Source organism: Euprymna scolopes, chromosome 20 (genome assembly GCF_053919585.1).
Source record: "Euprymna scolopes isolate OS-2025 chromosome 20, ASM5391958v1, whole genome shotgun sequence".
In the NCBI taxonomy this organism is placed as follows: domain Eukaryota; kingdom Metazoa; phylum Mollusca; class Cephalopoda; order Sepiida; family Sepiolidae; genus Euprymna; species Euprymna scolopes.
The window spans coordinates 8,698,257-8,711,741 of record NC_136501.1 but is presented as its reverse complement, the minus strand read 5'-3'; the positions used below and the strand labels follow the sequence as shown (position 1 = coordinate 8,711,741).

The 13,485-nt window shown below is 34.4% G+C and overlaps 1 protein-coding gene across 38 annotated transcripts in view; it reads right to left on the bottom strand.

Moving 5' to 3' along the window:
- The window catches only part of LOC145241300 (neuron navigator 2-like), a 1,908,016-nt gene that overhangs the window by 466,566 nt on the left and 1,427,965 nt on the right, over positions 1-13,485 (bottom strand). For 36 of the 38 annotated variants that reach the window (XM_080104060.1, XM_080104067.1, XM_080104051.1 and 33 more), the window contains one exon: positions 1,540-3,224. In XM_080104060.1, the coding sequence (XP_079960186.1) occupies positions 1,540-3,224 (1,685 nt within the window). The remainder of the gene's footprint in view (positions 1-1,539; positions 3,225-13,485) is intronic. The other 2 variants (XM_080104089.1, XM_080104090.1) reach the window with 1 other exon arrangement.

Genomic DNA, 13,485 nt, shown 5'->3' with positions numbered 1-13,485 from the left:
ATCCAAAAATCACGAAAAACCATAAGGTAGAAAATTAATTATTAATGAAAATAGTTTTCGAAGGCAATTAGCGAAAATTGAGTTTTTCTAAAAAGAAGAAACTAGAGAGTTCAAATTGTAACAAGGGAGGTAATTATTTTCTAAAACTTTGAAAATATTAGGTCAATTTAGCAAAACTCAATTTTCGCTAATTGTCTTCGAAAACTGTTTACATTAATAATTAATTTTTTACCTTATCGTTTTTTTTTTTGTAATTTAAGGATATGTTAATTACTGCGACATATCAATCAAATAGATGCCATTGGCTTTACTCAAAATTCAATATTTCGATTTCTAAATTTTGCTCTAATAACAAAGAAGGGCCGAATTTTTCGTAAAATGTTTGTATTTTTTCTTTTATATTCTTATAGTAAAATAATTGATATCGTTTAAATTTAATCATGTTTTATTTAATACTTGTTTGCTTCAAACACACATAAAATTTATTTACATATTTAATTATATTGTTGTAGCCAAAACTGTTTGGTCCTCCTCCAATAATCAGCACAGCTTTTTAGCCTACATGTTCCAAAAGGTTGCCGATCTCCATCACAGAGCAACAGACACAAGAGAAGGCCCTCTGTGTACTCCTGCTTTCATTCCTGGACACTACATCAAAATTTTAATGTTTTCTTTTTCTTCTCCATTTATGTCATTTACTTATGTCATCTTCATATTCTTCCATTACATTCTTTGCTATTAATACTGCTACTACTACTCCCTTTATCCACCTCCTCTTTTTTCTGTTTCCACCACAATCTAAAAATTTCCATGCTCAAACAAGCAAGCAAGATCATCAAGGTTTTTAGTATTTTATAGACGTTCAACATATTTCGGTAAATAGGAAACACTGGTTGAATATATTAATTTTCATTAATAATTAGGTTTCTACCTTATCGTTTTTCATAATTTTCAGATATGTTCATTAATGCAATATGACAATCAAGTAGATGCCATTGGTTTTAACTTGAAATTCAATATTTTGATTTTCGAATTTCGCTCTAATAATGAAGCACCTGTTTTTCTCCTATGAGTTCATCAGAACAGTTGGTGCGTCAGTATATAAAAGTATACTGTTCAGGGCATGGAGTTATAGAAGATGCCCCCCCCCATTCCCAATACAGATAGCAGAATGAAAAAAAAAAAAAAATCTCCATTCATTAAATTAAAAAAGGGTTCAGTTTAAAATTTTTTAGAGTATGTTACTAAATATCTGAATACAGTCAAATGATAGAACCACCGAAACATTGTGATGATAGAGATGAAGAAGATAGGTTTAATAAATTATAATTAAAAAGAAAAAAAATAGTTTTTGAGTGTAACAATAAAGACAAAGCGTCAACAATAATCAACTAGTTGATATGCACGCCTATCATAGGGTCGATGGAAACACAATAGGAACCAGAATCAGAAACATTACCGATGATGTTTTCGAGTAATGCAGGTACTTACACTGAAGAAGATGGACATGAAATGAAAAGAATAGCAACTGATACTCACTGCTAGCATCCTCTTCTTTGCTGATCTTGGACAAGGCAAGGCTGCTGTAAGGCATGCTGGACTGTGTATTTGATCGTACCATATTCTGCGTATAACTCTGGCTTAGCATGCTGGGATTGTAAGCAGTCATGGGATAGGTGAAGCGGGATGATGAGTGCGAGCTATTGCTTGGTGTAGGGGACGAAGGCTGGTCGTGTGGACTGTTGATTTGGGAGTATGAATTTGTACGTGTCAGATCCTCTGATATTGTGTGCTGATTACTAGAGTAGAGACATTCAGACTGTGTAGATCTGATACTATTAGAGCGATGTAGACCCATGTTGGGACTCTGAGCCATCTGATGTGCCAAGATACGAGAATTGGCACTGCTCAGGGCACGGGCCTGTTGCAGCTGAGCTTGAATACTGGAAGCCGTAGAAGAGATAGATTCCATGCTCTCTGTCTCAGACATTTGCATAGGGCTATGGTGGCTCATTGAGCTCAGGTTTCCGTTGCTGTTCTTCAACCAAGGGTTGTTAGCAGAACTAGTATGCCGTGTGCTGGCATATTCTAAGGAAATATAGTTTGAGTAAGCTGGATGACATTGATTCTGAGGAGTGTACGGACGGCCAGATGTTGCATCATGTTTGCTGTAGGTGGCATGAGGGTTTGAAATAATCGTACTGTTACATAAAGCCTCGCCGTTCTTGTTACTCAAACTGTTACGGCTACCAAATATCTTTCTTCCCAGCGTATTCGACTTGTACAACTCAGAGTCGGTCTGAGATGCGCTTGTCGACTTGTTGATATTTCCGCCCGACTTCTTTCGTCTTTCCAACGTCGTGTTGTTGTAGGCCTCGGGCCCCATGTCAGACATCGACATACCGCTCGGCTTGGGAGCACTACCCGGGCGTGGAATCGATGTTATGGGCACCTCGTAACCGCCGTTGCGTCCGTCCGATAGGCGGTCACCATGTTTGAGCATTCTGTTGCTGGGGCACGAGTCCTTTGAGCTGTTGCTCTTATTACTGCCGATCGAAGACGAGCTGGCATTACTGAGAGGACGTCTGTAGCCGTAACCGTTTACATTCCCTCCCCCACCATTGCCATTGTTACCACCACCGCCGTTGCCACCTCCTCCTCCTCCTCCGCCTCCATTGCGGCCGTTTTGCTGCACTTTCTTCATGCTGGCCTCCATCAGACACGACTGATCTGTGTTAGTCTCAGAATCTTTCTTGCATGAATAGGGCTCACTGTCACTAAAACTCGAGCTTGTGTGCAGACTAAGACCAAGGTCAGACGTACTGACCCCAGCCAATTTCCTCAGCGGACCCACTGACCCATCAGGCTTCCGCCAGTGTGAGTGGTCAAAACTACTATAAACATACGCATAATCCCCAGAATCAGAGGCGGCATAGGGTTTGTTCTGCTGCAAGGAATACTTTCGCCAACTGGAAGCAAGATAACTAGGACATTGGTAATCGGAAGACAAGATTCCGGATCCTCCTGCCCCAAAACGTTTACTCGTTAGTGGTACAGTACCATTTATCAGTGAGCGGGAAGCCTCCTTCGGTACCCGTTTCAAGCTGCTGTATGGGTTGGTATTATCAGAGCAGTTAGAGCCCCCGGTCAAGTTTTCATCGGTGCTAATCTCTACAATGGTATCACTGATGTCTCCACTGCTAATCGAACTGCTGTCGTCAAAACTGTAAAAAAGACAAAAAGAAAAATGGGTTAGTTAAATTAATGGCAATAGGAGATTTATTAAAAAATAAAACTTCAATCTCTTTCCCATAAAATGGTTGATATGCCATTAAAAAAATCATCCCATAAAATGGTTGATATGCCATTAAACAAATCGTCCCGTAAAATTGTTTATATACCATTAAACAAATCATCCCAATGTACCATAAAAAGCTGTTAAATGTAGAAAATGAATTATGTATAAAAATTATGCATTTGTGTACTTATTTGAGATGCATTACAAGATAACACATGTTAATGATTATAAAACTCAAATAACCAGTGCTTGTCAACCATTAATTATTTATATATATATATATATATATATATATATATATATATATATAAACAGACATATACAGGTTTTGCTACACTGACATGAAAATGTTTCAATCTGTAGTTATTAATAACTAAGATTTCATTAAGCAAAAAAGTCTGTCTTTTTCTTCAGTTGTTCATATTGGAAAGTGAAAAAAGAAAAGTAAATTTGTATTAAAAACTAAAAGTTACATATTTGAGCTCAAAACTTAGTAACGACTTTTTAAAATAATATTATAATATATTTTGATGCCTCCATTCAGTCATGAAAAACAAAAGATACCACTGTAGGGGCAGTTGCGCATGTGAGGCCAGGGTGGCGCAAATCCTCAGCCATACTCTTCTGAATCTGCACTGTTTGAGTCCAATGGCAAGGAGTTCAGGACGACTAGAAACAATGCTGAGAGCTGAGATAAGCAGAGAGCACATACAGCACCTAGAAGTCCCAAATGGTCACTCATTTAGTACTGACCAGGTTCAACGTTGCTTAACTTTAGTGATCCAGCGGGAACCGGTGTGTCAACGTGATTATGCCGTACTTATATATTTATTATAATATATCAAATTTTAGCCATTCAATGAATTTTAAAATTTATGACATGAAATGTTTGAGTTTCAGATCAAAAGATTTTTATTATTCTATGTAAGACAAAGAATACATTTGAAATATTATAACTCCTTATCCTATAGGATTTCGATGTCTACCATCTCTTCAGAGGAGAAAATATTAGCAAATAGTTATAATGCTTTACACCTTATTTGCTAAAGTCAGTGAGACATTGAAAATCACAATTAAAAATTGATTGAGTAATTAAAAGTCATAGAGTAAGGGAAGTTAAAGAAAAGGATATAAAAGTTAACATCCAAATTGCATGGTAAAATCCGAAGTGAATGTCTTTGAAAGCAGTTTGGTAAAATGATCCAAACTGTATTTTGAGTAATCCACATCACAATGTAATGATCCGAATTAGGCATTTTCCTTTTATTCGTAAGTACACACACATATATATATATAAATATAAATAATGATTTAAAAAATGTCTTGACAAGACAAGATGGCAGCCCACAAAAGTTAGCGATTATCAAAATCTCTCTCGCAACTAGAGATTGATTCAATGGGAGTTGTGTTTTTTCTGGAGATGGAGGTCGGAAGTTAACCTGTTACATCACTATACATTTGTCTCTTGGATAACTTAGTTTTTTTCTAAGGAATCCATGGAGGAATATAATCTAGTTTGGCATACAAATATCGGTTTTTTGAAAAAAAAAAAAAAGAAAAGAAAAAAAGATTGATAAAATGAATAATATCTTTGGAACATAACAAAATTTAGATATAAGCCCCTTTAAAAGTATACAAAGGTTGAGATAGTAGCTCAATAGTGTATACACCACTAACAATGCTTAAAATATAAATTTAAATCTTAAATGAAAAAATTAAAAAAAAAAAATTGTTCGCTTTTAACTCAAATAGGTGCTCTTTTTTATATGCCTCCAACATATAGTCTAACATTGATATGAAAAAAACAAAAGGAAACATCCGCATATTTGCAAAGAGTTTAATTCCAGGAGAGAACAAATCATACAAATGTTAAAAGACTGAAACAGAATCATCAAATAATGTAAGACATGTATGTATATATATTATTTTAATAGAAATCACTCTAGACAAGGTATGAAGCCATTTGATATAAGCAGCTTTAAAAAAAAAAAAAAAAAAAAAAAGAGCGAACTAACAATATGTATTAGGTAGACAGATTCTAACCCAGAAACAGCAATTCTCCCTTTATAAGAAATATTGCTCATGGAATGTGAGGACTAAAGGACAAAATAAGTGAAGCAAGCATTACAAGACTGAAGAAAATAAACCCATAGTTGACTTGTTACTCTTTCCATATAAAAAAAACAAGACAATCTAAAAAGAAAACATTAGTAACTATTTTTTTTACATTTGCACTTAGTGTATTTGCTGTTATAAAAATCTAAAAGAAAAACAAAAAGAACTGATCAATATTTCTTTTTATCACAGCTATTTTGGCAACTAATTGAAAATAAAATTGATCTCATAAAATCTTACTAAATGTCAAGTTTCTGCAGGGCTTTTATTTATTGATATGAAAAATGTGCTTGTTCAGAATATCGAAAATCGAAACATTGAACTAAAAACAATGTTATCTACTTAATTGCCATGTCGAAATTAGTAATATATCACTACATTATTACAGAAAACATTTACTTTCATGATCAGGCGATCCATCGTTGCTGTTTTGAAATCCCCTGACTTCGTGCAGTTATCACCCCTGCTATAATAAAAACTTTTCTGTTTATTATTTAAGTGAAACTTGCAATTTCTTCAAAAGCAATTTTCGTTAACAATTAATTTTCTGCTTTATCGTTTTTCATAATTTTTGGATATATTACTAATTTCGACATGACTAGTAAGTATCTGGCATTGTTTTTAGCTGAAATTCAATGTATCTGATTTTTATTATTATTTCGAACAAGCAACCGAAAAATCAAAGTATTCTAAAAACGTAATCAGATGTTAAATCATTTTTAATATAGATTCATGTGGAAGTTATTAACATTTATAAGGTTTTACAGACTGACTAACAAGAAAATGAGTGGTCTCAGCAATGACAACAAGTGCAGATTTTGACACACAGAAGTAGAAAATGTAAGCCACCTAACATCCAGCTGAAATGTTTTACTGGGGGCGGCTATTATATGATGCAACACAATAAAGTGCATAAATATCACCACTGGACGATCTGTAAAAAATTGAATATCAAATGCCGCAGCAAGTCCTGGGAACATGTTTACCAGAAAGAACAGTTGGAAATAAGTCATACACCATCCATTATGACTATGTATTTCTTACATGTACCTAGAAAACAGAGCTATAAAACCTGACAATGATATGGAACAAAAAGGAGAAAGAAGCAACCTTAGTAGAAGTCAGTGTGCTCCAATGATGCTGGGTTAAACAGAGTTGAAAGGAAAATATAACGAAATACCAAGGTCTTACGTACATGAAAAGAAATTGGAATCTTAGGAAAATCTCCATCATTCCAGTAATTATAGGAGCAAGTGAACTCATGAAATTTCACAAACTACCTGGAAAACCAAGTGCAAGAAAGATTCAAACACTTGCACTTAGAGGACGGTCAGAATCTTAAAAAGATCACTCAGTTAGCACATAAGATAGCGGGTGAATGTTTGGCATTCGGTAGAATGCCCCATCCCCAGCTTGAACAAACTGACAAGAAAAAAAGCTCTCATTTTAACTACAAAACAAAATGCTTGTACTTGATAACAATAAGAACATGGTAGGCGCATGCATAATAAAGATTTTATATGAATAATATATATAAAGTAAAGACACTCCCCTGTCACTGATGTGATCAATAGCTTTTTGTTTGTTTGTTATTTTACTAGAAGCTACATAATAAAATCTATTTCATCAGTCATATAAGGAAAATTTTGGTTTGTGTTGTTAAAAAATAAAAATTGTGTTTCTAATCACTTTTAATATTTAATCCTGATCAATATTTTTTATTAGTCCTAAACTGAGGAAGAGGGAAGGGCGCTTACACTCTCACTTCTATTTGCTCTCCCTGTCCCCATGGACACCGGGTAAAAATTTAATAAGATAGATTACATAGAGATTCACTGTGAAAGAAAAAAGGTAAAGAAGCCTTGATCTATCCTTTTTGCTTTCTTTCAATGCTATGGGAAGGAAGGGAAACATAAGCAGTCATTTCCATTCATGTAGTGATATATATATATATATATATATATATATATATATATATATATATATATATAATTTATTTATTTTTTTTGGTAAAAGAAATCCAAAAGAGTGCTCAATTATAAGGAAAATCTAAAAATAAGGCGTATTATTTATATTTTGTCTGCAGAAAGTTTAGATGAGATAAGTCATAAGTAGAAACCGATGATACCAATAACTTATCTAAAACTTTCTGTAAACAAAATATAAATAAATATATATAAGGCCTTCCCTCTGTAAACAGAAGGAATGCCTCTTGGGTTTGAGCGTGATTAGTCTCTAGGATCTTCGAGTAATATAATGTCGCTGAATTTCAATCACTCTCCTCCCCAACTTTTTTCCCCACCATACATAACGTAACATGATTTTATTTGTACATATTTTCGATTCCCATTCATGTTTTTTTTTTTTTCTCCAAAACAAATTCCTCGATACAGCCCCGTTCACTTTATTTTAAACGTTTTTAATCATGAATTTAAGTCTTCCGTTCATGATTGCATTATATACAGAGAGAGAAAGAGGGAGAGAGAGAGAGAGAAAGAGGGAGGGAGAGAGAGAGAGAGAGAAAGAGGGAGAGAAAGAAAAAGAAGGAGAGAGAGAAAGGGAAGCAAACAGACCACAAGTATGGTACATCCAGGCTTCAGTTTCCAATAGCATTTTTATCATACAGACAGAATGAACGCATCTTATTTTAGATACAGCTGATTAAGAGATTTTGCCTATCATTGTAGTAGTTTTTTTTTTCTTAGTCTGTCATGCTGAAGTTTAAAATAGCATGGCCAAGTAAGGGTTTTAAGTAATTAGTAATTGTATTCTTAGTATCACCCATACTAAGGTATGAACCTTCAACCTCTAGAAAAACTGTCATTTAAAATTGATTATCACTTAGCACTTCAGCCATTGGGCCATGGGTCCATGTGCTTATGTGGTGTAATCTTAATAAAATTAAGACCAGAAATTAGAACAAAAGTGAACGGCTGGAGAATTCTTATTCAGCTACTTCTCTAGTATGATTTCAATATGGCAACAGACAGATGTTTAAATGCAGTTGGAATTTTATTTGAGAGTTATACTGAAGGGGAAGTAATTAAGGCCGTTTTTAATACTACACAGTTAAATGATGGTTTTACTTAAAACTATGGCTCTAAATATTAAAAAAATATCCATACAGTCTATAGAAAAGCATCAAGTTGTATTGAATTATTACCTAAATTAGTTGGAAAAACGTGAAGATCTTCGACATAATAAATAGAAGAGAAATGAAAAGGTTTTGCAATGCGCAAGGAGACAAATGTTTTTCGATCATGATTGACATGATTCTGTGCTGATCTTCAGTTGAGCTTTGTTCTCATTTTCAGTGCTATATTCTCAATAAAACAATTCTTTTCATTGTTTGAAACGACCAGCTGTTTCTAAATATAAATCGCAAAGAAGAAAGGAAAACAAATTGATAATACAGCGCTTAAAACAAACTGGTACATCCTTAGGTTAAGAATTCATATTTGTCAAAACATCTATATATAAAGCAAATATGCCTGTGTGTTTGTTTACACATCAGTTGTCAATTTGCAATAGGAAAAGAAAGGATCATGGGATGTTTGGAATGCAAACCAGTGAAGGATCATGGGATATTTGGAATGCGAACCATTGAAGGATTATAGGATGTTTGGAATGTGAACCAGTGAAGGATTATAGGATGTTTGGAATGTGAACCAGTGAAGGATCGTTGTGATTGCTTTTCTCCCTCACCTATTATGAATAGAGAAAGAATTATTATGTGGAGTTTTCCCAAAACCTGGAGTGAGTAGTTATTGGTGCTGTTTATTGAGACTGAAAATGCAAACATGTTTCGGATGCTTCAAATGTGACTAAATTAGAGAATAGTGTAAAAGAGGCAAAGAACGAACAGAAATGATTTTTATAAAGAAATAATTGGAAATGCACCTATCGACATGAGCCAAAAAAAGGCACACACACACACACACACATATATATATATATATATATATATTAGAAATATATGAAATATATATATATGTGTGTGTAGTATGAATGACAAAATGTAAAAACAATTAAACACAGGAAAAATAAGAAAACAAACAATAGATTGACCGGTTCTATTCAGATCAGTGAAAGTTTTCAGAAAAAAGTTAATCCAAACAAAACCAGTCAATTTCTCATTTGTTCTTTTTGTTTGTATAATTTTTTTCTATGTTTAATTGTTTTTGTTTTCCCTACTCTCTCTGAAAGGTCACAGAGAAAGAATGTATGAATCATTCTTTTTGAGATAATGTCTATATCATCCTCATACATATGTATGGGGGATGTGTGTATATACATTATTTTAAATATACTACCTAGCTCTACTCATGTACTGAGCACTATTGAAGTAAATACTGAAAGTTTATACATAAAACATCTTATAACATTTTAAATGAATACATGCTATATGTATATATATATATATATATATATATATATATATATATATATATATATAATTATTACTAAAATTATTTTTAATAACTACAGACACAGTGTTTCATCCTTTCGGAAATCATCACTGCAGGGAGTTATGATTACAGCCGGTTGGGAGATTCAAATCTGGCCATGAAGCTATCTCTAACTCCATTAACAAGGAACAAACCGCACGGCCAATGTTAACCACGAGAAATACAGTTGAAATTAACATTAATATAGAGTGTATGTCAGAGACAGCTGAAGTGATCTTATGATTATAACATCATGATTTGTGCATGTAAGCTTAAGTGACTGATTATATATATATATATATATATATATATATATATATATATATATATATATTAGTGGCCTGGAAAGGCTACAGTGGAGACAAAGGAAGCAGCAAAACTGGAACTGCCTGCTAGGATACTATATATACAAATGTAGGCAAATTTGGGCATATTTTATTTGTTTGAAAATATAAGTTTTTTTTTACCAATTGTCATAAAATTTTAATCATAGAATAGTATTATAATCTTCAAAAAGCCTGCAAATTTTCATGTAGTTTCGCCCCATAGAACCAAAGATATGAACATTTCAATATTCAATTTAGCTACAAGTATATATATATATATATATATATATATATATATATATATACGAGGGGCTGCAATAAGTAATACCCCTGACCCATTTCCCATAGCAGTAGAGCAACGAAACTTGGCACAGTTATTAGTCTTTCTCTACTTAGGAACCACCCATAGTTATGCATTTCTTCCATCATTTGATGCAGCTCTGGAGATCGTTTTTGTAGAACACCCCAGGTTGGTCCTCCAACCACGACGTGACTTCAGAAATCAAGGCTGCATCATCTGGGAAACACTTTCCTTTCAAAAACAATTTCATGGCTGGGAAGAGGTGAAAGTCACAGGGTGCAAGGTCAGGAGAGTAGGGAGGATGGGGGAGGATTTCATAACTACATGCCCATGCTTCTGATCTGGCGACATGCGAGTTGTGGACCAGAGCATTGTCCTGCAGGAGGAGGGTACCTTTGCTGATCTTGCCCCCCTCTTAATTTTCATAGCTTCCCTTAATTTCCTCAAAAGTGAAGCATAATAGGCTCCTGTAATTGTGGTACCCTTTGCCCGGAAATTTGTCATCACTACTCTGTCCTGGTCCCAGAAGACTGAGCATGACCTTGCCAGCGGAGGGCTGCACCCTTGCCTTCTTTGGAGTCCAAGTGCTTCCACTGCATTGACTGGGCTTTGGTCTCTGGATCATAGTGATGGACCCAGGTTTCATCCTGTGTAATCAGTCTTTTGAAAAACTTTGACTCATCTTCTTGGCACATCTCCAAATTCATCCTCGAGCACTTGAGTGTTCTCACTTCTGGAATGGTGTGAGCAACCTGGGAATCCATCTGGCAGACACCTTATGCATATGCAAATGGCCATGAATGATAGTTTCCACAGACCCTGTACTAATCTTGGCATCTTGGGCTATTTGGCGAATAGTAATGCACCAATCTTTCAAAATGGCAGCCTCAACTTGATGGACAGATGCCTCATCAATGGCAGAAGGGGGGGGGGCACAGACTTCTGGCCATGTTTGAATTCACGATGCCAGCGTTTTACAAAGTCATATGATGGGGCATTATCACCAGAAGTTTCTTTCATTTCATCAAATGTCTCCTGTGGTGTGCATCCTTTCAAATACAAAAACTGGATCACTGCTTGACATTCAACAGGCTCCATTTCACACCTGACTCAGTTCAAACACCTGTAAAACAGAAACCACAATTAGTTCAGAGCTGTAATTTGCCACATAACCTGTAGAGACAAATCATTGCACATGCAAAATTTCAGCTAGATCAGACAACTGGAAGTGGGTCAGGGGAATTACTTATTGCACGCCCCTCATATATATACCACCTCTTTTTTGGCAATTTTATGAATTCCAAATCTCAGCATCTATTGATCAGAATTTAACAAATAAAGGCTCGTTGGAAAGGTAATGACCTTAATTACGTAGTAGGCTATGTGACATTTACCCTTATGGTCGCACATTAAGGGGATCATTCCTCATCCAGAGCCTATTTTTGGCACGTTTTTACAGCCATAAAATGTTTCAGTCATAGTCATTTGGTTTCCTAGTTTTTCTTATGAATTACAAAATATCTGATATTTCCTCCAAACCTCTGGTCTTAATGGAGAGAAGACTAAAACTTGCTGCTATGGTTTCAAATGATCTGAAATAACAGCAAGGGAAAATTTGATTCCAAATATTTCTCCTCTTTGGCTTTCAGTAAATTTCACAGTTTATAAGAATTATTTGATACTGGAGATATTCATAATTGTATCCTATTTTCAAAAGAGGGAAGATATAACACATGAGAAATATTTGGAATCAAGTCTCCTCTTGCTATTATTTCAGATCATTTGAAACCATAGCAACAAGTTTTAGTCTCCCATCCATCTACGTCAGAGGTTTTGGGGGGAAATATCAGATATTTTGTAATTCATATGCAAGACTAAGATGTGTGTGTATCTGTGTGTAAAATAAAAAAAGTATGACTGTATACATGCCAATAATGTATGTGCAGTGTCAGTAGCAGTATGTAAGTATACGAGTAAGAAGCCATAACTGTATTATTCAAGATCAATAGTTTTGAGAAGAGACTAGAATTTATTTGGATTTTTCAGGCTTTCACAAAGAAATTCCTAATATTTCCATAGCATATTGATTTTTGTCCGAGACATGTATCCATAGTTATACTGTTTGACTTTATAGCCGTTAAAATAGACAAAAGAAGCTTCAGTGAAATTACGTTCATGGTGTAAAAAAAAAAAAGGAAAAGTATTCTAAAAATAGATGAAGACAGCACCATCACCAACAACAACAACAATGAAGGCTGGAATTGTTTTTGTGTTAGAAAATGTCTCCTTTCTCAATTTTAGTTTTCTTCTTTAAACTTTGATCAGTGTTGGTGGTATAAGTTTGAAAGGATACATAATTTAATTTTAGAATTACGTCTTTTCTGGTTTCCTCTACTAGAGAGTTCTAACCATCGTAGACATAGTAATACACTCAACCATAATTAGTTTATTTGTCTGTTAGTAAAAAAATATTATGCACAAAACTATTCAACCGATTTTCACAAACTCAACAATGCAGAAATTAAACCCATTTACCAATATGATAGGCATTGAAGCTTTTTTTTTTTTTTTTTTTGCAAAGTTCTTCTTTTAAGGTGAAAATAACATTTGAGTTTCTGTTCTGCATCTCATCCTCAAGCAACCAATGAGAAACATTTGCATTTGATTTTGATAAATGATGATGATTTCCAAATTAGGTGTGACAGACTAACAAAAACGACATTTCCAACTCAGGTGTGACAGACTAACAAAAACGACATTTCCAACTCAGGTGTGACAGACTAACAAAAATATTTCCAACTCAGGTGTGACAGACTAACAAAAATATTTCCAACTCAGGTGTGACAGACTAACAAAAACATTTCCAACTCAGGTGTGACAGACCAAAACGATATTTCCAACTTAGGTGTGACAGACCAACAAAAACGACATTTCCAACTTAGAAATTCTTTTGAACTGACCAAATGTGAAATAAGAAAAGACGTCTTCAACTTTTTG